General features: G+C 34.3%; 2 protein-coding genes across 6 annotated transcripts; both read right to left on the bottom strand.

Moving 5' to 3' along the window:
* Positions 1-1,769: 1,769 nt before the first annotated feature.
* On the bottom strand, positions 1,770-8,137 carry LOC100249674 (uncharacterized). 4 transcript variants are annotated; one of them, XM_010648279.3, is made up of 5 exons: positions 7,976-8,137; positions 5,190-5,360; positions 3,301-4,219; positions 2,218-2,390; positions 1,770-2,094 (listed from the first exon to the last, which is right to left on the bottom strand). In XM_010648279.3, the coding sequence occupies exons 2-5, from the start codon at positions 5,321-5,323 to the stop codon at positions 1,986-1,988; spliced, it is 1,335 nt and encodes a 444-aa protein (XP_010646581.1). In that variant the 5' UTR covers positions 5,324-5,360; positions 7,976-8,137; the 3' UTR covers positions 1,770-1,985. The 4 variants fall into 4 exon arrangements, with proteins under 4 accessions (XP_010646581.1, XP_059598058.1, XP_059598059.1 ...); XM_059742075.1 differs by having other exon boundaries at positions 7,795-8,122; XM_059742076.1 differs by having other exon boundaries at positions 7,762-8,122.
* A 1,997-nt stretch (positions 8,138-10,134) lies between these two features.
* LOC100254795 (uncharacterized) lies at positions 10,135-23,530 on the bottom strand. 2 transcript variants are annotated; one of them, XM_002270233.4, is made up of 14 exons: positions 22,856-23,530; positions 20,167-20,253; positions 19,424-19,527; positions 19,221-19,271; positions 16,125-16,296; positions 15,695-16,015; positions 14,511-14,714; positions 13,921-14,406; positions 13,542-13,751; positions 12,536-12,724; positions 12,105-12,277; positions 11,230-11,382; positions 10,998-11,115; positions 10,135-10,898 (listed from the first exon to the last, which is right to left on the bottom strand). In XM_002270233.4, the coding sequence occupies exons 1-14, from the start codon at positions 23,282-23,284 to the stop codon at positions 10,509-10,511; spliced, it is 3,087 nt and encodes a 1,028-aa protein (XP_002270269.1). In that variant the 5' UTR covers positions 23,285-23,530; the 3' UTR covers positions 10,135-10,508. The 2 variants fall into 2 exon arrangements, with proteins under 2 accessions (XP_002270269.1, XP_010646579.1); XM_010648277.3 differs by having other exon boundaries at positions 15,668-16,015; positions 22,856-23,528.
* Between the last annotated feature and the right edge of the window lie 1,103 nt (positions 23,531-24,633).

Consider the following 24,633-nt stretch of genomic DNA (forward strand, 5'->3'; position numbering starts at 1 on the left):
CATCTTGTAACATTTTCACTCATGACCTATAGAATATTTATAGAGATATTATTGATAATTTTTCTTATTTTATAAGAAAATCTAATATTACAACAACTTTCCTAATAATAAAATGTGTATTTCTTTTATCACGTTCTAATGAGAGAACAATTGAGATTACTTTCAACCAAAATTCTTGTTATAATCCTCTTTGTTTTACTCTTCCAAAAATGTTAATTTAAACTTTGATATCACTTGTTGTGCTAATAGAAACTTTGATAGTAGTTTGGTGTGAAAAAACTATGTCAAAGAATAACAATATATAAAAGAAAATACAAGAACAAAAAGAGAAAATGCACAAAAGCATATAATAATTTACACGTTTCATCCTAAAGCCTATATTCATAAGTGAAGAGAAAGAAGAACTAATATTGTTCAAGGAGATTATAATCTTAGAACTTTTAAACCAACCCAAATTTTACCCAAGAATGACTTTTTCTTTTAATCAAGATCTGTCTTATATTTTTTATTATTACATATATAGGAATATTTCATATATGAAACTAATTGCCTAATTATTAAAAATATCTATTCTTACAAAAAAAAAAATCATAATAAAGTATCTATTTCTAAAAAAAATTCATAATATGATATTTCTTTATAATAATAAAACAATCTCTAAGAAGAATACATCCTAATAAGGAGAATATCAAATTTACAAATTAACTCGAAAAAGAATTTAAGACATTTTCCGACAATTTATACTTCCAACTTTATATGTACATGCATTGGAGTCGAGTGTATCCAAAGATTATGATATATTATAGAGTTCTTAAGGATATCATCCAATTGGCGTATCATGGAAGATACAAACCTATTTTATTTAAGTGCGATTGAGTAAAACTAACACAACAAAGCGTTCACGTTGATAAGGAATCAAATTTTAGGATGGTAAATCCATCTAATGTGAGCAGCTTCAAGTTATTCGAGAAGAAGTCATTCATTCTTACCAACTCATGCTGCACAAGCTTTAATATAAGAACCTAGAAGATCCTATTTGGCATGTGGTATTAGATGTTCCACCCAAAATTGACATTGAAAGATAAGAATATGATTGTTAAGAGCGTACCTAATTGTCTTTCATTGATGATTGAGTTGATTCTCATTGACACCGATGATATCGACATGGTTGTTGAAAAGATTACAAAATAGAAAAGGTCAAACAAACATTAGAGAGTTTAAAACAATCATTAAAAAAACAAGTGAAAATAATTAAAAACAAAATACGTTCCTGAAAACATTATATTTTCTGTTTTAAAACTATTTTAAAAAGCAGCTACTAATCAGGGCTAACTTTTACCTTCACGAGGATGAGCATACGTGGAACATACAACTTACATAACAACATGAGTATCAAACAGCTTCACCACCATCCTCCTCATCACTATCAAAACAACAACCTCCACATCTTTACTAGCTTCTTCAGTCTCTATTCCACCAACCTCGTCAGCTCGTCCTCGTGAATAGATGGTAAGAGTTATTAATGATATTAAATGCCAGTGTGTAGTTGGTATGCATTGCAATATTTTGTTAGTGAGCGCTTTTAAGTGCTTTTGTAATTTATATAAGAAAAAGACTTTTCAGAACTAATATATCAGCATAAAGGTTAGCCCATTGGTAGCCTAAGCTCCAGAAACAGAGCCTTGCAGAAAAGGACTCGATGCCCAACCTCTTTCTCCAGCTTTTCAAATATGGCGAGGATTAGTCCCTTCAAACACTAGTCGGTGAAATATTCAGCAATGCCAAACTTTCTGAATCATGCACAACAAAGAGTGTTCCACAAAAAATTACTGGAAAAATAAAAGATAAAGAAATGACAAGACACACTAAGAACAACTACATTCTCTGATATGAGCAAAGACTCAACCAAATCATGCCCCTTCCATTGGCAGGTTCTAAACCTTTCATCTGGGGCATCGAAACTGAAGAAAATAAATGGGAAAATTTTACTCAGACCAAAACTTCACAAAGCCAGCTACAAATGCCTTAATGAATGCCAGAAATGGGTTAGTTTCTGGCTCTGTAGATTTCTTGGATGCTCCTTCCCATGATTCACTACAAAACATAAAGTACCAGTTAGTTATCGCAGGAGAATCTCCCTCAGTGCAGACACCTTAAAGAAAATAAGGATGGGTATTTTTGAATCTCAGAATGACAAGGTTAGAAGATGGTCCTTACAGATTAATTCTGTCTAGAGTTGGACTGCTTCCTTTCTGGGGGATGCTACCATCTTCAATATTGGGTTTCTTTTCAATCACAATTGCCTCTTCAGAAATGGTTTCACTACAGGCACTGCTGGTACTAGACCCAGTCATATTCTCGCTATGGATGCCATTTGGAGAATCTAAATTCTGCAAAAGCACATTAAACAGCACTTTCAAGCACAAATTCATCCCATACATATTCAAGAAACAGAGATGCACATCTCATATATTCATTACAAGTCACCATCTAATTAATCATATTTGTTCAGAATATGTTTTATCTCTCATTTGTTAAATGCAATAATTTTTCTAAAAGAGAAGAATTCCAATGAGTGGATACTTACCATCTAATCGAGAGACAAATTCAGGCCAAATAGAAGCAAAAGTTAGTCTTTAAGAAGTGAGGTAACATGGGCAGAGCAGGATTGGGGTTGTTAAGATCATTGTGGTTGACACCAGAACAGAGCCATAAACATGTAACATTTATCCACAGGCACAAACACAGCATCAGAGAGATAGGACCCAAAGAAGCATGAGGTGCTGTCATGAATCCTCGTGGACAAGATCGGTTAGATCTTGTTTGCCATTAATGTTTGGATAGAAGCAAAGATCTAGAACTGTTTGCATAATTCAATCATCAGATGAAAATTGTAAAGGATGAATTTGAGACTATATTGATGTCCATGTGTGTAGGTCAAAAAAAAGATGGCATTCAATCATTAGGTCACAGTAAGGACTCAATCCGATCGAACAATTTCTAAGAAGGCAAAGTAGATTACTTTGTAGAAGACTGGCTCTAAATCCTTTACAATTTTCCAACAGAAACAACTATAAACTATTAAAGGGTGTTACAAATGCAAATTGTGCTAAAATCATATTCAGTGAAGAGTTCCATTCAAATTCAAACCAGACTTGATTTAGGGGGTCATCTTGCAAATTTGAAGAACCAATGCCCCAATTAGATTGAAGCATTAAGGGAAAGCCTAGCACACTTGAAAGTGCGCATTAGTGCATCCAGAAGTCACACACACACACAAGTTCCATTTTTATTAATTACCTTATTTTCAGCAATCTCCTGGCTTTGCTCAAATGTGTCTGATGATAAGCAGTCACCATGAGATATTTTAACTTCAAGAACAGTGCCATCCTGATCATCATGCACAACATCTTTGTTGATTGAAGTGATATTGGAGCTTTCCAACAATGGATCTGCAACATTTTTAACTGCTTCCTCATCAATCAAACCAGAGTTCATTTCCAACAATGAACCTCCGGGGCTTGTGACTGCTTTCTCATCCACCAAACCAAAAGGGTCCTCTACTGAATTCTTTCCATCCAAAACAGAACTTTTTCCTGTTTCTGTTTCCACCTTCTCTGTTTCCTTTTCTTCCAAAATTCCAGTCATAATGCTTGCTTCACCTAGCTCCCCATCCAAGCTGTAAGATGGCTTAGTAAAAGACCTTAATGGAAACGTCTCTACCACTACATCTGCTGCTATATCCGTCACTTTAGCAGCAGTTACTTCTACTTCTTCTAAAAGAGCATTCTTTGCCCCTGAAGTTTCAGCAACTTCCAACTCTGCATATATTGGCATGTCAGATTCTTCATTTTTCTTTTCCATATGACTCCCATTAATGATCCATCCATTGTCAAATATGTGATGTTCAGATCCAGTGTATTTTCTACTAGAATCCAGAACCAGTTCTTCACTCCTAATCTGATGATGGTCGGGTACTGAATCAGTTTCAACTGATGATGACAGGTGAACTTGAGGTTCTAAGGAAATTGATCCAAGAGGATATTGCTCAGATAACTCAACCATGTGCTGCTCTTCTGGGGTCAACTTAGCAGGACCCAGCACTCTATTTTCTTGGATAATCTCTCGGACAATCTCTCGCACTGTGTAGAAAGACCCACCAACTTCCTTGTGTGTAAGATTGAGTGATGGGAAATTGCCATCATTTGATTTCTGATATCTAAAAGCAAGTACACCAAACAAGTGATATCTAATTTGCAGCTTGCTACTTTGATGAGAATTTGGAAAACAGAAAATCAAATAGAGTTTAACAGTGAAATCAATGAATAGAGAGAAGTGTAATTAGCAAATCATAGCATGAATTTCAGCTTCAGTTAAAACAATTCAATTGAAAAAAAGAATTATTGGTCTAATCATTGGTCTAATCACTGGGCCAACTAATTCTTTTTCTCATAAATAACAAACAAATATCCAACAACATATCCTGCACTTACTATCTTCAAAGTTATAATATCATGGTCATCACCATATCAGCACATTACCAATGTCTTCTCGATAGTCTTTGTGCATGCATGTGTGTAGTATATGCAGTATGCGCAGCAACCATAGATATAAACCATTTCTAAATGAGGCAGGATGCTAATCAGTTGAGCTACAGAATTGAGCCATAATGTCATGAAAGGTTACTAAGGCATTTGAACCGGATGGATGGACCCACTCATTTGCGAAAGGGAGAAATCTGCTTTTAGTTCTAGAGAACATAGGAACAGACAGACTGCATGAGGATAAAAATTATCTTGCCAAGAAGTTGAACTCAAGAAGAAGTTTCTCTTTTAATCCTGGTTTTTATTTTAAAGTGAAAATGATGGCCAAAAATATTTTCTGTCAAACCCTATGAATCTAACAACTCCAACAACTACCTATTATTCTCAAAAATTCATAAAAAAACTCATCTAGCAGATCGCAAGAGTCATTTTCACAGTTGATTTATAGGTACATAAGTAAAAGTGGTATTGCTCACCTGATGTTGATATGGTATTTCTCAATGGATACAGATACACATGTTCACAGTCACACCATATAACAGAATGACAAAAGATTAAAATGAAAGAGAGAGAACACAAAATTCAGTTAGGGCAATAATGACTGGCGAAGATATCAAAATACAGGAGGAAGTGTATTGCAATTACTTCTTTATAAAGGATTCCACCATTTCCTTCCTCTCCTCTTTTGACCGGCGAATTCGAGACTTTCTCCTTCCAGAATCATTCCCCTTAGCTAGGGCAAAAGTTTGCCCAACCCATCCACCTTTTATAGCATGCATAATGTTCAGAAAGTTCACCAGATTTTAGGATACAAAGCTGCATGTAACATAATCAACTTAAGTCCTTTATGAATCAAGTTCTTGATTTCTTATAAATAGAAATGTACTTTTTGCAATCCATCAGTGACAAGACAACCCATAGAAATACAAACCGATATTAGGGGAAATTTTCATTTGAAAAAATCTAGGTAAGTTTCAAAGACTCAAAGGATGGATCCCTGCAGACCAACCTGGTAATCATTAAAAAGGACCAAATAGGAGACCCAATATTATTCAACAGGTTATCATAATAAGGTTACTCTGTATCCCAGTTGTATTCTTTATTACATTCAAATAACATTCATATCAAGTAGTAAAGGACATGATCTCTACAAGATAATCACTAAATGGGAAAGATCATCTAATGCAATATTTGCCTCAAGAAATGTATAATGAAAGCCACTGATGACAGATTTTACTGCTTTTTGTATAACAAATACAACAGTATGCCACCAGTTAGGCAAATAAAATGTAAAAGAAACTAATGGAACATAAATTCAACGGCACATCATAACAAATCTGAATTAGAAGTAGTTAGAACAGTGCAACATCTAAAGATTGAAGTCAAAGATTTGGCCATGCATTCAGCAACTGCCCCCATCCTTTCCAAAATCACATGTCAAACATAAATTAGAAATCTAGATTATCAACATATGAGCTCATGGGGAGAAGCTCCCTTCCTTCTCACTCTCTCTCCTCTTACCTTTTTCTCATTTTAGGGTGCACACTTGAAGTTTCTATTCCAACTATTGATCTTTTCATTGGTTGGTAGTTTCATGTAAAGAATAATTGAAGCATCTTGCTCTTGGGAACATTCTTTGGAACTTCAAGTGTTTGTGTAGTTGCATATGACTCAATGGCACATAGGACTTCCCTCATTCTTGCACTTGTTTGTGTGTGTGTTTTCATTGGTTGCTAGTTTGATGTAAGAACCATTGCTTGGTAGTTTGATTCAAGGAATAATGGAAGCATCCTTCTATAGGGAACATTTTTGGCACTTCCAGTGTTTTGTATAGTTGCATATGACTCGAGGGCACAAAAGACTTCCCCTATACTTCTGTGTGTAAGAGAGATGAAGACTTTTTAATAAATTTCAACTTCAAAAGAATCACTTCCCCAACAACTAGGTATAAAATATAACGTAAATACAAAATTTCTACAAATAAATCAATGATATTGAGTACAGCTACTTTCAATACAAGCACTTGTAATTGATAAAGTAGAAAAGGAACAAAAAGAAAAGGCTGCAAAGAATGTGGTTCAATCCAATAAGGATGTGAGAAAAGAAGCCCCATAAAAGGAAGGACAGGGCTCTAAAAAAGATAGTTGGTGAAAAACACCAGGTAGTTGGGAATTAGGCTCTTTAAGTTAAGATGTATCGCTTACAATATGTAACCATCCAAAATTTTGGTCATGAATAGGGGAAATAGCTGTTTTTTTTTATATATGTTAATAAGTAGGTATGCCTAAGATTGCACAAGCAAACTTCCATCACTCCCATAAATTCATAAGTGGATAATCTCTATAAACAATATTTCGTTATTAGGCAAAATATCCTACTGCAACTAGAAGATGATCCACTAGCTCAGGATTAAATTGGTATGCAAAACTCATTAGGCAGGGTCCAACTGCCAGAAACAAGAAGCTTCAACATAAAAAAATGAATTGCACACAAGCAAAAAACAAATGGGTAATAGCTTAGGAACCTCATCCCAGGAGCTATTTTCTTAATAGGGGAAGGAAACTGACGATTTTTGTAACTTAAACAATCCTCAATGGAGATAGGCAATAAAAAAATTAAATAAAACAAACATAAAATTCTCAGTGGAAGTGTTTGCAATAATGCTCCTTCTTTGGTTTTCTCATGGTCTTTAATTAAGAAGTTTGCCATGATTTTTTTTACAACTCTAAATTCGTCTTCAGACTTCAGCACTATCAGCTGTTCCCCAGAGTTCCTTTTCTTTAAATACTTCTATAAGTTGTTCTGTATGTAGGATTTGAGAATATTGATGCCAAAGCCCTCACATATACATATAACATGACTGAGATGAGAACAGTGAGCTCATTTCTGGGCTAGAAACTCATAAAATTTTTAAGAAAAAAAATTGTGCCATTCTCCATCATTTTGAAAAATTAATAGCTTTCGTATAAAAAGTAACAAGCTTAGAGCTACAAATACAATACATTCCATTTTTCATGAGGCAAACAGCGCCTCAGAGAACAACGCTTCCGTGAAAATAATCCTCCAATTTCTATCCCAAAATGCATAAAGATACTCCTAGCTACCGAAGGAATCTCCATCAAGAAAATAAGCAACCCAACAACCAAATTCAGAATATGCGAATCCCCCCGTTTGGCTGCTGAGAAAACAGAGAAGAAAACGAAATTCTCATTCTCACATTTATAGCTGTTTTGGTGGCTGGAAATCGCACCTTCCAAACTTCGAAACTTCAATTGCTTTCCCTTTCCCGCATTTCCTCATCAGCCAAACGGAGCATAACCAAAAAAACATTCAAAGACAGAAAAAAATGACAGTCCAAAGGGAAACACATTCTCTAATGGTTACAGTGAAATTCAAAGCACTTGTACAGAACAAATGGCAAAAACCCATACCACCAAAGAGAGAATGTTACCTCTGTGTTTAGGGAGGGGGAGAGGGAGAGGGAGAGGGAGGAGGGAGAAGGGAGTGTGGATTATCAGAACCCTACTACACCCACGCAGCTATGAGCTAACCATCCCATTTCCAATTGGTCCAGGTGTGCGCGGGATGTACAGTTCTTGAAACGGGGTTTAAGGACATGAGTCGGACAAAAGAGGCCCAATAGGCCGGCCACCAATGGGCTCAGAAATCATGCCGCCTACCATTGTCCATTTAGCTAAAATATAAATTTGTCTACGGGAATTTGAATAAAAGTTAAAAAGTTCCTTAATTCTTTTATATAAAGATTAAATAATTTAAAAATATATAAACTTCTAATTAATTTTAATTATATTTGACTTTTTAAATATTTTTCATAATAAAATCAAACATAAAAAATTATGTCCTAAATTTTTTTTCTTTTTTTAGTATAAGACCAAATATACCCAATGGGTTAGATAAGAATCATATGGTTCATTATTTGAAGATAGTTAAAAAACAATGTATTTGATTAGAATAAAATAATATTTAGTATTATCTAAAAATAATAAAGAGGAAGAATATAGTTCCCTTCAATTTCACTTTCACATCATGAATGCAATGAATCAGTTCTACCTAAAGGAGTGTGTAGTTGTATTTCTATATAATGACACTTGAATTTTCTTTATTACTTTGAGGCCAAGTCCAGGCTTGGTAGGGTATGTTGCCTCATTGCTTGAAAATGTCTCGAATGGGTCTAGTTAGTAGTGATAAGGTAAGGATCCCGCCCATCTTATAGCTTGCTCTAGGTTGGCCGAGGTGGTAAGTAAATAATGAAGGGTATAAGTGTGACCGGGCTATGGCTTTGGTCCAAGACATGGGTCATACTCTGTGCATGAAGTCGCTATACTATTAGGTGACAAGAGCATTAGGGTTTATTTGGTTGCTGTGTTTTTAAAAGAACTGAATTTTGAAAAACGATTTTTGTTTTTTAAAAAAAATGTTTGATTGAATTAATAAAAAAGTTTTTTTAGAATAAGTAAAACAAAAAATATGTTTGAAAGTTATTTCTTTTAATTAATAAAATGTTTTCTTCCATTAACTTGATATTATAAATATATAAATAATTTTCATATGCACAATTCATTTAAATTAAAAAAAAATTCTATTTTAAAATTTTTATATCAGTTATAATTTTCTTAAACAAATAATGACTTTGTCACCGTATATAAGTATATTAATTTCAATAATTTAAGGAATAAGAAAGAGTTTGTGGATGAGGGTGTAGTGGTTGGGTGGAGCTTATATTTGTGAAAACACAAAAAAAAAAAAAAATGAAAATAATCTATTCTTTGAATGGTGAAAAAATAATAAAAACATCTTTTTATTATTCTAAAAAAAGTAGTTTTTGAGAATACAGAAAACATAAAAAATAAAAACACACTCAAACAAAATTTTTGTGTTTTTTATTTTTAAAAACAGAAAACAATTCTTGAAAGGAAGAACAAAACATACCCTTAACTTCCCCTTGTTTTACTTCATTTACATAACTCGCACTTTTTGTTTGATTTCTTAACCTTCAAGTCTATAATAATAATATAAAAAACCAAAATAATTCTTTCCACATGCATCTTGAACTAGTTTTTAATCACGTCCTTTTAAGTTTTAACGCCAAATACTCTCCTAGTACCTAGTACCTAGTACCTAGTACCATACATAAAAGGATATTGGGTGCGTGTCTACCATACATAAAAGCATATCCTTAACTTTTACTAGGTTTTAGCAAAAGAAACAAAAAGAGGACATATAAATATTTGAAATTAATTTTGCCTGTCAAATTATTTTCCAAATGTGATTAGATTCTTTTCCAATTTGACCATGTGGCCAGGTTATATAGCTGCAAGCAAGTACCAACAGAAGGGCACATTGGGCCGAAAATGTTAAGAAAGATAGGAAAGGTGTTTTGTACGGGAGAGTACCTGGAATTATTCAGCCTAGTCGATCGATCTTTCCCTGTTTCTGGGTCACAGGTGGCCAAAGATTTGACAAACTGCCTGAAGATTAGACAGTGCGTCCTTCTAGGTATTTACAGAGAGAGAGAGAGAGAGAGAGAGAGAGATCCATGAAACAAAAATAAGGTACTGTAGAAAGCTAATACTCATCAAAATTGCACCTGATATTGCAGAATGAATATACAGTGATGAAAGAATACACAAATATTACTCTTCACTACACATTTTGTGTGTTTGGATAGTGAAAAAGAATGGGTTAGGTCCCTCTGGAATGTGGTATTTCCCTAGTGCCGCTTCAAGTAACCTCGTTAGAAGATTTCTGTAGTAGCCATAATTTTGACAGGAAGCTCTTTTTTTGCCTCTCTCTTTCGTGTCATTGGACTATATATTCCAGTAATACGAAAAGAAATGTTTCTCCCTCACCATGACCCTTCTCCATTCACTGAGTCAAAGAAATGTATGTCTGTGTAGCCATATCAGGAGTTGAGAATTCCACTATCAGAACCAATAAACGTCCTTATCGTCCAATTGGCTTCTGCTTGTATCCATGTTTCATCCTTTCAACAAGTTTCTCCTTTGCTTTTCTCTTCTTATCCATCTTTGACCTATATCTCTCTTCCCTCTCCCTCTCATAAATTCCTTGCCAATGCACTTCTCCTGTTAAAGGCCATAACCACCTCTCCCTGGGATGGTCACCATCATCAGCTGCCTCTGCTAGATCTTCATCCATACTTTTCAACAATGTGCTGTTAAAGTACTTTGCCCACATGAATCCCCTTCTCTGTTCAACAGGATGCTGCTCTTCTAGCTGACCCGAGTATGGATTGATATAAACCATCTTTCGGGCACTATGATAAGCCCAAACATTGACCAGGAGTTCCAAAACCCGACAGTAACAATGCTTTTTCTGATTATCATCAAGAAAGAACTAAATGAGAAATATTATTCCTTAAATTCCCAAAGGGCCTTGGGGATCTGTATGTGTGTTAGGGCCAACGCAGCTTACCTCGAGCTTTGAGGAACCCAACAAACATACTGTGGGCTGGCTTGAATTCATTGACTGGCTTAAATTCATGGACTGCCTTGAATTCATATGCAACGCATCAAGTGAATCAGCAAACATCCTGTGATAAATTAGTTGAAAACTTCTAATCATAAATTTAGATGAGAGGTGCTATGATTGGATACAACTAAATAAAGCGGCCAATTTAAAATAGCAGTTTTGCCCTCTAAATTACCTGGAAAACATTATGAACTCTAGAAAGGAAGGGGTTGGCATCACCCAGCTATGCAACGCAGACCAGTAACCACCATCTTCAGGCATAGGTGGAAGTGCTTCTATGTATGATGGCATAGCATACATCTGGCGGAAAGCATCTTCAAAAGCAGTTCTGTTTGTATCATAAAACAAAAGGCCATGTCAAACCATGTGTATCTTTCATGTTTCAAAGATACAATTTTAACTGAATCTGAATGAACACTCATAATTTTACACACCATAACTTGGATTACATTAGAAAAACTTTTGAGCATTTAAGTATAAGCCTTCAATTTTCAGTGGTCCACACAACCATAATAAATAGCCTCTGTGGCCATTCAAAAGATTCTAATTACCAATTTGAGGCATAAATCCATTTTTTAATCATGCTATCTAAGGCATGTACCCCTTCAAAATTGCCAACTGGAATCTGATAAAAGTTACACAACGTACATGTCATTGTGGAAATTTGTACAGTAAAATGGTTTCATGATCCACACCTAGCAAATTACTTATTGAACTCTAGTGGCAGGTTTTTCATCCTTTTTTGGTTCTAAGTCTACGCTAATCTTCACTGATTCAAATGGCAAGTAGGTGTAAAACACAGAACCCAGAGGCACACTATTCCCACAGAAAAATGGATGCACCATCAGGCTTATCAGCATTAGTGCACTACATAAAATGATCCATGTATGCATAAAAATTATATTACAACCAATAACTGATTAAATATACACCCTTGAGGCCTGGGTCAAGTGGTAAAGGGTAGGGGAGGGTTTGTGGGAGGTTCTAGGTTCAAGTCCCAATGGGGACAAAAAATTTACCTTAAAAAAAAAAAAAACTGATAAAATATACCTGCAGTTTCCGCCATTTAAAATGTCGCACATGGACCAAAATGTAGGGATGCGGTTTTTTTGTGTGGGTCCATCATCCACGTTCAGGTGAGCCCAGAAGTATAATACATCTCCCTTTGTTTCTTCTTGTATTGTTTCTTCCAGAACCTTTTCAGCTCTAGAAGACAATGAAACCTGTTTTAAGAAGAAATCAGATAACTCCAGAAAACTCATAAAATAATTTTACTTCACAAAAAATTTGACAGATTGATTGTACATGCATAAAAGTATCACAATCTTTCTTTATTCAACTCTCTAGGGATTCTATCTAGCTACAGATAGGCGAATCTCTGTAAAAGACAACCCTATTATTTAGAGTTTTCTTCTACTGCTTCATCAAGACATTTAAGGAAAATAAAAAATTTTAAAAAGAAACCACTGAACAAGATATACCTTACTTCCAACAGCATGCCATGATTGAAACCCAATCCAAGGTCTTTTGTGAATTTTATCCACCCTAAATGCAATAGAAAACATGCCTCCAATATCACAGAAGATATCCCGATAATATGTGTCATTCAAGACAGGAAGCCGATCAACAGCATCCACATCATCTGATCTTAATCTCCTTGCACTTGTAGTCTGAAAGAGAATATAGATGATCAGAAGCAAGAACTAGATATCGAAATGGAATCAGTTCATGGTTTGTGTTTACACCATCTAAGTTAGAAGTTAATAAAGAGGGAGGAAGTTTCTCTATGTAGGTAATATATGATCACGATGTCGTACTTAGTGCTTAAACAATCTGATATAAACATTGGATTGGAACAAATCATGATTATTTTGTTTAAAAAAATCTGAGTCAAGTTAGAGCTTAGAAAAAAGGAGGAAGTTATTAAATGTTCCAATGTCATTATTCATGTTTGGACAATCTAAGTTACAAGTTAACAAAAGAGAGAAGGTTTCTTTACACCAGCAATAAATGACTTCAACAGTGGAGCTGGAAACAGGTAATCAATGCCATAAATTATATCATACTGAAAGAGGTCAATGAAGAAAGAAGGATTCAACTTGCTTCAGATTAGAAGCATGTGTGAACACTAAAAAGTAACATAAAAAACTGAGCCTTATAGGGAATGAGTGAACCCTAAACCATAAATGGTAAAAAGGTAAATCCTATAGGAAATGTATGAACCCTAAAAAATCAGGTGAATGGTAAACATAAATAAAGCTCACAAGAGCAAAGGCATTACCTAATTGTAGATGTCTATCAACTGTATATCCATATGAAATAAAGGGAAAAACCGTATTTGAAAGTTAAGGTAGATACAAAAGGCAGTTGGGGCAGTGAATATCCACAGTACTATTGGGATAGAGTCAAAACAAAGCTATATATATATATATATATATATGTATGTATATCCTGAACATTGATGGTTTTAGGGCAAATGAAACTCACCAGACTTAACCCACGATACATAGAACCATGATGTAGAAATGGCCAGGCTCCAGCTCCATTATAAATCTCATAAATGCATAGTGGCTGGCCTGTCCTTTCTAGCTCTCCTTCATCCCTTTCATTTGTTTCAAACTTAACCCTTTCAACTTTTCGAGCATTCCGATATATTTCATCCCATATACCTGGGTTTTTCTCCATTCTTTCTTCAAGCTACAGAAGATCACATGATACCATATTTCAGCTGTCTTCAGAAACAAAAGGGGAAAAAAAAAAAAAAAGCAGAAAAGAAGAACGAACTAACAGAGACAATATGTAAAAAGTAGACAATGAAAGCAAGTGGAGAACCCAAGGAAGTTCATAGTTGCAAAGACTTCAATACCTCCTCCATTTCTAGTCTTTCCATTTCTTCAATGCTTTCTATTTCCCTTAAAACATCCCAATCTAGCTGTGTCAGCACATCATTCTCAGTTTCACTGTTGGAAATGTTCCCTGAGTCAAGCTGGTTGGACAAAGTTTCTTCAAGGACATCAACAACACTAGATTTTCTCATGGAAGCACTCCCATTCTCAATGAGCGGCATATCTGCAGTTCTGAATGAATTCCACTCCCATGCATCATGTTGAGACTGAGAAATATGACCTGGTAGCAATACATCCGATGGGAAACTAAGGACATTCTCCAGAAGCTTTGCATAACTATTCACACATTCTGATGCCAGCATGTTCTTAGCAAGTAGCCTTCCAGAGAGTGCAACTGCCTTAGCAAATTTAGAGAGTTTTCCATTTGATATCAAAAGGGAGAAAGCTCTCATCAAGGCATCGGGATTGTTTTTTGGAAAAATTACCACATGGACTCCATCAACAACCTGTATTGTAAAAACATTTTAATAATGGAAGAGAATTGAAAACAAGCCTCACATTTAATGATTTAGCTAAAAGGGAAAGATGGGAAAAACTTGAAAGGACTCACATATTTTCTTATGTCAGGAAGATCGGGTGCTATAACAGGGATTCCAAATGACATGGCCCGAGTAAGTAAAGGTGGAAAACCCTGCTCAACTTGGGATGATGCATAAATAACAACATCAGCCATTAATATGAGACCATTGACATCACTATTCATGCCATATTGCCTTACAGAACCAGGAAGAAGTTTTAGATGTGAAGCAACCTCCTACACCAGAATTGTAACAGATCAATTCCACTGAAGTAACCATATACTAAGCCTATACACAATTCTTTATATCAAAGACCTTGATAAGAAAATCCTACACAAATCATGTCACAGTCCTGAGACCCTAAGCAATAACAGCAATGGAAAATAGTCTTCCCATGCTAGCAATACCAACAAACAACAACAGTGCATGAAAATAAATCATAATTGACAAGCATTGCCTTTACAGTGAGCGATGTAATTATCGGTGCGCTGCACACTGGAAAATAAAAAAAATAAAAAATAAAGAAAAAAAAAAGAAAAAAGAAAAAAGAAAACACAAAATCAACCAAGGCTGAGTCAGTAGGAACCTGCTAACTCATGCATCAGAATGGTGTTTTGACAGGTCAAGGTGTAAGGCAAGGAATTGGAACCTCCATAAGACTCGCATCATAAAAGGTGGTATAAGGCTAAAAGCTTCATCTCCCTAATTATTTTAAGTTTTGAAAGAACTTAACAGAGATTCCCACTGAAAACATAAAACCATAACGATATATAGAGTAAAATGACAATTATGTAGAGGGCATTATATAAAACCAATATTAAAAATTAGATTTTAAAATCCTGCTCTACCAAGCCTTGTAGTATGTCTTCAGGTTTATTTTACTTAGATATACCAAAGTTTGTAGTTACTTCTACACAACAAATGGCACAATATATTTCTTGTTATGTTTTGAACCAATCAGAATATAGAACAAGGCACACTTCATGATAAGGCTTTCCCAGTCATATTTTCACTTCCTCCATTAGGCATTTACAAACTAGTTATTCAACAATTGTATGGGTTATCATTTGGCTTTTTCATTCACTTTGATAAATAAAGATGATGCAGGAATATAGGACAGAAGCAAAATGTTATAATAGATTTACAAGTGAAAAAGTGGAAAAATAATGGTGCATAAATAGTTGAATACCTTCAAATGATCATTATATCCATATACCTTCAAATGATCATTATATCCATCAGTAGAGTTACCACATAAAAAGACAAATCTAAACATGGCCCCAGCATTCTTACTCCTTGCATATTTGCTTAGTAGCGGTCCTATGTCATTCATTGCTACAGCATAGTCCCATGATAGCTCATCGTAGAAGAAAGAACTTCCAACAACTAGAACCAACATATCATCTTTATTGAATCCAAGGTCCTCTCTTAACTGATATTTCGAGTGGGTTTTACTGTAGCTTTCTGCAGCCCACACATCTACTGGCGATGCAGGAATCACAAAGAAGTTTCCAGTGTCAAGCACACTATATAACATCTGATACAGGAAAGAATGATAATTGATAAATGACACAAGAAGGTCTAGAATACTGCTAACTATAAAATGTGTGACAGCGATAATATGGAAGATGTGATGGCAGATTTACCGGCAAAGAAAAATCTGGAAAGACGACAACATCAGCTCTGCTAAAAGCACTTCTCCAATAAGAAACAAGATGTTCCCAGCCCAGTTTCTCATAGAATGGAAGTCGCTTTGCAAGTGTATCCTCTTGAATTATCCAAATAAGTGGTATGAAACAGAAAGGCTCTTGCATAAGGCTGCATAAATATAAACTCACTAATCATAGTTTCACAAACTTGAGCTAAAAACCAACCATAGAGATAGAGAGATGAAAGGAAGGGAGAGGGGAGGTGGGAATGAGGGAGATGCAACTCAAATTAACTGCCCACAACCCATATAATTTGGCCTTATTTTTTTATGGAACATAACATGGAGGCATTGAGAGAAAAGAGGGGAGAACTCGATGCTAGTAACTTAACACATGATTGGAAACTTGTGAAACATTTACTTCTCTAATGAAAATGGCAGCCCAGAGAGTTGCAATACTCTGATCCCACCATAGGTAACACATGATAAGAGTAATTTTGGGAGTGAATGGCTGAACCAACTTGGTTCAAGCCAAGGCCTTGAACATGGAAAATAATAAAAAAATCAGTTACAGTGTTTCAATAAGATTAGGGGTGTTTGAGATCAAAGTTAATATGTGCTTGATTATGAGTTTTGCCATTTTCTTTTTCAATTTTAGTTTGCTACCAAAAATTATTTTTCCCTAGGAGTAGAATTGCAAGCTATCCTAATGGGAAGTCAGTCTTTCAATATGCCAGCGTTATGGAAATTTCCTACTTGGTCATAGGAATGGTAAAACACTCAATTGTTATTGAATGTTTAGGAAAAGGCAATCTCCAAACTAATTCTTTCTAGGCAAATAATCATCAAATCAAAAGCACTGGCAACAGTTGATCCCTAATGCAGCAGAAGAATAGATTGATACACTGAAAAGAGGAAGAGCATAAACAAGTTAATAAATAATGGATTCTTTCACAGATTTTTCAATTTTCTTTTCTTCCCTTTCTCCTTTTATTTTATTATTTATTTTCTGCAGTACAGTACAAACTTTCACACAACCCCCCTTTCTATAAACCCTGATTGTTGTTCTCATATCTTTGTCAGGGATCATAAATCTTAAGTCCACTTTCTAGTTATTCTAGCATTGAAAACATCAGATTCCCTTGCTTTCCAGAATTTACAGAGCTTTTCATCTTAATTCCAGCCTATACCTATAGAACCACAACCTTCCTGATCCTTATTTATCAAAAATCATAACCTTTCTAATCCTTGCTTTGTCCATAAACCCTAAACTGAAAGTCTAGCATACTAATATTTGATTATAGGAAGTAGCTATAAGGCCCGTTCCACATCACTCTCCCTTGATGCTAACCTCTTAAAACTTCATTTTTGAAAAACATAAAATTTTCTCACTCAAGTTCTCTTTTTGGTAATACCAATATTACATAATCATGTGCCAAATCCAAGATGAACTGCACCATTCCAAGTGCAGTCCCACAAAAGCTACCCATTTCTTTCTTCTCTTCTATTTTATTGACTATATACGTGTTCCACAACTCTCCCACCTCTGCTATACCTTTTACTGTAGATATGTTTGATGTAACACAACAAAGATATCATGTATTTGACATCTTGAATCTATATCAACTTTTTTCAAATTGATATTAAAAAGAAGAAGCAGAACAGAACGCATGTTGCCTTGACTTTATACCGAAGGAATCATTTAAAGTTTGGAACTTTAATACACAGACTTCGATGTAGTCATGTTAATGATTTTCTTTATTAGTCATATAAAAAAAAAATCTGTAGTCATGTTAATGACTAGCACCCTTCTTTGACAACATGCTAGTTTTTAAGTCTTTTGACATTTTTTTCCAAAAGAAAAAAGAAGAGAGATATGCAATGCTTTAAGGAACTTTCGTGTTAGTCTTATTAATTGGCAGTCTTTTTTAATTTTGTCATCCTTATAGCCAAACAAAGACGACTGATTAAAAGTGTCTAACCAAAAAGGGGTGTTCACATGATCAGGCATTTTAGAGCCGTCCTAAGGTTTAAAACTTTTCCTCCTACTGCTTCTCCCCTCTTCTTCCACAGTAATGTTGGGTATTGAGGTCCTAGAAGAGATTGTATGATAACTCTCTTTTTTGATTTTGTGTTATTAATTGGCAGTCTTTTTTAATTTTGTCATCCTTATAGGCAAACAAAGACGATTGATTAAAAGTGTCTAACCAAAAAGGGGTGTTCACATGATCAGGCATTTTAGAGCCGTCCTAAGGTTTAAAACTTTTCCTCCTGCTGCTTCTCCTCTCTTCTTCCACAGTATGTTGGGTACTGAGGTCCTAGAAGAGATTGTAAGATAACTCCATCAAAAGAAGCCAATCCTCACCCAACGTCCAAGTCTAGAGTCAATTCAATGCATAAACCTAGTAATTTTCTAACATCTAAATCTATGGTCCGTGAAATACTTCTTGAAATATTATTGTGTACGTAAAAATTTCATAGGATTGATCTAGAATTAACTGCAGTGATTCAATACTCGTGTCCCTTGGATTTTTATCTTTAATAGTAGAAGCTACCTCATACACGAAACTATTTTTCAAGTTAACACTATGCTTAGTTTCTTAATTGATGGCACATCCATGAACGCATCCAGACAAGTGCACCCTAATAATAGAGTAGTCAGACACTTTGTATTTTAACATATAAATCAAGTCACATGCATGTAATTAGGTCCATATAACTTAGTTTCTGCATATGCAACAACACAGAGTTGGATTGGGCATTTCTTGTTTTCAGACCTTTGACTTGTCCCCGATTCAATAGCAAAAACAGATATAACACCAACTGCAAAGGAAATAGCATCTATGTTTTCAACTTCATTGGCTGGATCTACTTTATTGTCATCCGCGAAGGAAATAAGATTCAAAGGAATTCAACGTCAACCATTAGAAGATACCATTTATGTAAAAAAATCTCTCTAAAATATATACGGGTGTGTCAAATTCAAGCACAAGCTGATAAAGCAAGATCCTACCACAATGCATAAAAAGTGGAATCCTAGGATGGTAATTGTATTCCTAAATAAGCTATATAAGTATACCAAATCAGTGCACACCTTAAAATGGCTTCTTTTGCTTCAAGAGAGTCTACAATGATGCCTTCAAAACTGTAGCAAATTAACACAAAGATTGTGACCATCTGTATCAACTAGATAAACCGATCAATAATAATTGCCACCCAAAAGTCTCCTACCAAATACAAAGTTCAAGAAAGGCAGCCAACAAAAAATAATCCAACTGGATCAAATAGCAAACCTACGTTGTCCAATCATTATGGCTGTATATCTCAGGACTTAGAATTGAAATTTGACCACCCAGTTGCTCCCATATGGAGCGAGAGTTATCATCATGTACAGCATAAATCTGCACAATAGAAAATTGAAATGTTTTAATACTTGAAATCATCATTCAGTATTTACATGTAAAAAAGAGTTACTCATAATTATGCACTACTTATTTTGATTAGTGTCCCATTTAAAAAATTGTAGTAGAACTTCCATAAAACATAATACCCAAACAAATTAGACAATTCAACAAAGGCATTCTTGATTCTTAGGGAATCAAATCACTATTATGTTTTATGCCCTTAAAGGCATTGATTTCTTCTTCAGATAGCGCCAATCAGCCATTCCATAAAATAAACCTAACAAAGAAGATACTGCAAGATCATTCTTAGGATTTCATGTACTGCAAGATCATTCCTAGCAATACTACCATTCTAGCAAACAAATTTATCTCTTCAAATGCTGTAGAAAATATAGAGAGCATCAAATAAATGCATAAACACACACCAATGATGCACTAATTCAGCAAACAATAAGATATTCAAATGCATCCTAAGAAAAAAACAATACGAGTGAAGGACCTATTTGAAAGTAATGAAGATCCACAAACAATACCAGCTTCTGAGGTAATTTATTTTAACCAATAAAAAAACCAGCTTCTGCAACTATTAATAATTAAAGAAAAAGGACAGTGCAAATAAATGTCACAGAAAATCACCTTAAACAAATAGCCAAGTCCTTGGAGATTTTTAATCACAGTAAACAGCATCAACGATGGCGGATTCTTCTTCATGTTTCCCAAGATCTGACATTCATCAAAACAATGCACAATTGAAATATGACCATAATCACTTCAATGCACAAACAAATGAGAAAAGATGGATGTTAGTGCAAATTGTGTTTCAGAATAATGTTAGACCAGTTAACCTACACATTCTGATTAATCTGCATAGAATTTAACCATGATTGCTTGAAATCATACTGCTCAAATTTGAGGTTATTCAATTCTCTACAAAGTTGCAACCACAAACACAAGTAAATTGTGCAGCAAAAGCAACTTAAACATCCCAAAATTAAGGATTAGGTACATGAGATATTATTATGAGACTACAATAATTGGATGTTTTCTATGTTCATATGCTCAACTATAAGTGGACAGAAGTTCCCAGATTTCTGGCATAACATGGAGATCGATTTCTTGACACACTATATTATATACATTAGAAATCAGAACAAGTTTGTTTTTGTGGCTTAATATGCCTATAGGTGTGGGAACCAAGAATTATACTACTAAAAATCACTGTCCAAAGAAATTTGTTTATGCATATAGAGGCATGCTTGCACTTTAGAAAACAGTAATCATACTACTGAAATGTCATTTATAGAATTGAGTTACACTTCAAACTTGAACCAAATTTGGGATATATATATTCAGCAAATCTAAATTCTACTACACCTGACAAATATAAGAAAAAATCTAATGATTGATAGGACAACCATGTCTATCAACCTCCATTTACCAACTTATTCAACATGATGCATCTAATGAAGGTAAAGAAAAGAAAGGATCCATAAACTCTTCCAATAATATACTATTGAAGGAACATTTCTCCCTCATATCAAATAATCATACCAAGCCAATAAAAAACAAAGAAATAAAAAAAATATATAAATTAGAAACAGAATTGAGACAGAAGAATCCTACACTATGCAACAATCAAACCCTTAAGTTTCCTTCTTTAAAGACTTTCAAATATAAACCTGATATCAGCTTCAATGGAAAATCTGATAATGTATAGGAAAAGAACCTAATCTATTCAGAGATGAATCAAAAAAGAAAAAAGAAAAGGGAATAAGAGAAAAATCCCAAAAAGAGAACCCCAAGAGGCTGAAAAGAACCAACCCTGCAAGTACAAACTGTAAAAATATAGGAAAAGGAATAGTTTCCGGCTATATCCATCTGGGTTCAGAAAGAGAGAGGAAAAGTAGGTGGTAGAAGGGTTTAGTTGAGGTATATATATACACACAATTCCTTTCATGGGTTTCTTTCATGACCGGTGGATGCATGGAACTTCTGTGTTTTCAACAATTTCTATTTTTATTTAAAATTAAAGAAATATATATACATGGGCGAGTAAAAATCTTTAATGGACTAATAGTTTCCATTCAACTGAAAGCCCATCATAGAGAAAATATGGGTGATTGAAGACTTTGTCATTAAGGAAACAGTTCTCCCTTCAACTAAAAGAGGAGGTAGTTAAAACGTTAATCGTTTTTCATGTAAATATGGTTTTCACTAGAGTTAAAGGTTATCAAATTGGATATACATTCATAGGTAGTTCATAGATTTATAAATATATGAAATAGGGTCTACTACAGTCTACACTATACAATACAAGTGTACTTTTTATGTATCTATCCAAAAGATTCTATCAATTATGTGATGACACTTGTGCAGCTTAAGCCTCGTTACTCTATACTCGAGTTTATTTGTATTATATGTGAGTTCCTATTATTTTGTATCATATTGTACTTTGATTCCTTTTGTTTTTATCTGATAATGTATATTTCAACTTTTATTCAATCACTCAAACTTTATGGTACATTACCAGTGACTCAAATTCAAGAATCAATGTGCATCAATTCGATATCTTAGCATTTTTTCTATAAAATATTACCTCTCATTGTTCGGTTATAAAAAACTGACTAAAAAGAATAGAAGATCGATGAAAACATGAGTTATAACATTAATTATTAAAGCTTCTTCATGAGATTCTTGCGAGTTTCTTTTGTTTGGAACAAACACTTCTTTTTTGGCAGCCAAAACTTACCCAATTCTTTGCCTAACCCCCAACTTTCTTGTATCATTTATTTATTTCTCTTCTAGATTAGATAATGATGATGTACTATCATCATCAGTGCTTAAATCATTTGGAGATTTATGTAACCATTTAAGTTAATTATATATATATATATAATTAACTATGTTTTGGACATAATTGGACGAGTTGGATTTAATTCTATTGAATTAGAAATTACTACCAGTTATATATCTAAACACATTGGCGTGGAATTCAACCAAAAGCAGTCTTATATGAAAGTATGATTCCTCCAGTAATAAAGGTTCAGCAACATACTCAAATCAAAATGCAAACAACCTCAATTCTTTGTTGCAACACTCAACAGACCAAGATTAATCCACATAAATCAAGAACAGTTAAATCAAACCCCAGCAATCCAATTCTCAATTGCAACACCCACCACAACAAGATTCTCCAACATAAATCAAGAAGAATCAAATCAAACACAAAGAATTCAATCCCAATTGCAACAGCCAAAACAGAAAGACTCGGTAAAATAAATCAGATCTCACATAAACATTCTCAATTCTCAAAGCAAAAACTCACAAGAGCAAGTGTAGGCCTCCGAACGCCGATCCTCATTTCTGACCGCAAATGATCGAGTCCGTTTCTCTGTCCAAACCTCCTTAACAAACTTCCCTGCCCGAACTTCAACGACTTCCCAGACTTAATTCCATCAAGAAACGACCACCCTTGCTCTGGCACGCGGATTTTGGTCTGCATGACCATCAGAAAAACTATAAACAAAACAGAAAAAGCAATAGACCCTGACAGGAATCTCCACATAGTGCAGAATGAGCCTCTGCGAGCGCCTCGGTGAGCTCGGGCCACCCGAATCCCCTGCGGCCGAGGATCGCGTTGGTGACCAGAAGGAGCGCGAGGATTAGGATTAGGGTTAGGGTTTCTCCTGACGGGGAGAGGGCCGCGGTTGGGTGGGATCGCTAGATCGGGAGGGTCGTCAGCCGGAGGAAACATCTCTTATCACAAAATGAGGTTGGAAAGAATACAACAGTAGGAATTTTCTCGCGAATGACGTGAGATTTTCTCGGCAAAATGTGAGAAACTGATACGAAAGCTTGAGTTGAATGAAAATGGAGTGAGGCCGCCTCTCAAATCTCTTTTATATGTGATTCGTTCTCCTGTTTTCTTGAGTGTTTGTTGGATAGTGTGCTGAATCTGTTATGAGCCTATTACTGATCCTCACATGAGTTCTGATACTCACTTCTTCACGCGCTTACACACGTCCATCAACTTCACTCCCCGGAGACAGTAAATTTACATTTTTACCCGAGACAATTACAGTTGGACGTGATCATATCCCTAAGCAAGTTTCTACATTGCTCTCAAGTCTCAACAATATACTCAAATTTTCTGAGTCAAAAATATCCAAAATACCCTTTAAGATGATAATATCAAAATATATCACATTTTTTACTATAATTTTAAATCTTAAAATCTCGAAATGTCTGTTATTAACTTAAAATTTAAAATAATTTTTTCATTATTATATATTTTAACATTTTTGAAAATAAAGCTTTTTCTAAATACATTTCTTAGTTATTTTTAAATAGAAAGTAATAATTATTTTTATAATTTTAAAAATAAAAAAATTATTTAAAGAATATACACCTGTTTTTAATATCCCGATATTAAAAAACTTTTAAAATATCAATTTTTTTAAAATATCAATTTTTTTAAAATATTTTTTAAAACTATTATCCTTTTACCGTAATCCTTTAAATTTGTTTATATTTTATATGAGAGTTATTATTATTTTCTATTTTAAAATTAATATATTAATTTTATATGGTTAGTATAATTGTCTTTATTCAAATTTCATATTCCTATTATCGGACATATACACAAATATGTTGACCATAATTTAATCATAATTCATACGACAAAAATCTGCATTAGTACAAACATTTGACTCAAATTTCAAAGATTTGAATGCCAAAGCAATAACCACAAAACTCAAATTTTATTTTCAATTTTCTTATCATTTTTTCAATGACCAAAGGGAGGAAAAAACAATTATTTGACTCAAGTTTCAACTTTTTCACGTAATTTTCTTTCTTTAGTGTAACATAAACAATAAAAATGTTTTACAAAGCAAATGAAGGAATAAAATCATTTGAAACAGTACGTAACTCATAATTTAAAAGGGTATATTTGACATTTCAACTAGACTCGGATGGATTTGGCTTCGGCTTTTGGAATAAATTGTTTTGTCTTGATGCTTCTTAGTTGATTAATTAATTTCAAATAGTTTGACTTGAAAATAAAGTGTCGGTGAAATAACTATTAGAATCATATTTAAGATT

The sequence above is a fragment of the Vitis vinifera genome, chromosome 13 (genome assembly GCF_030704535.1).
Source record: "Vitis vinifera cultivar Pinot Noir 40024 chromosome 13, ASM3070453v1".
NCBI classification, from domain to species: domain Eukaryota; kingdom Viridiplantae; phylum Streptophyta; class Magnoliopsida; order Vitales; family Vitaceae; genus Vitis; species Vitis vinifera.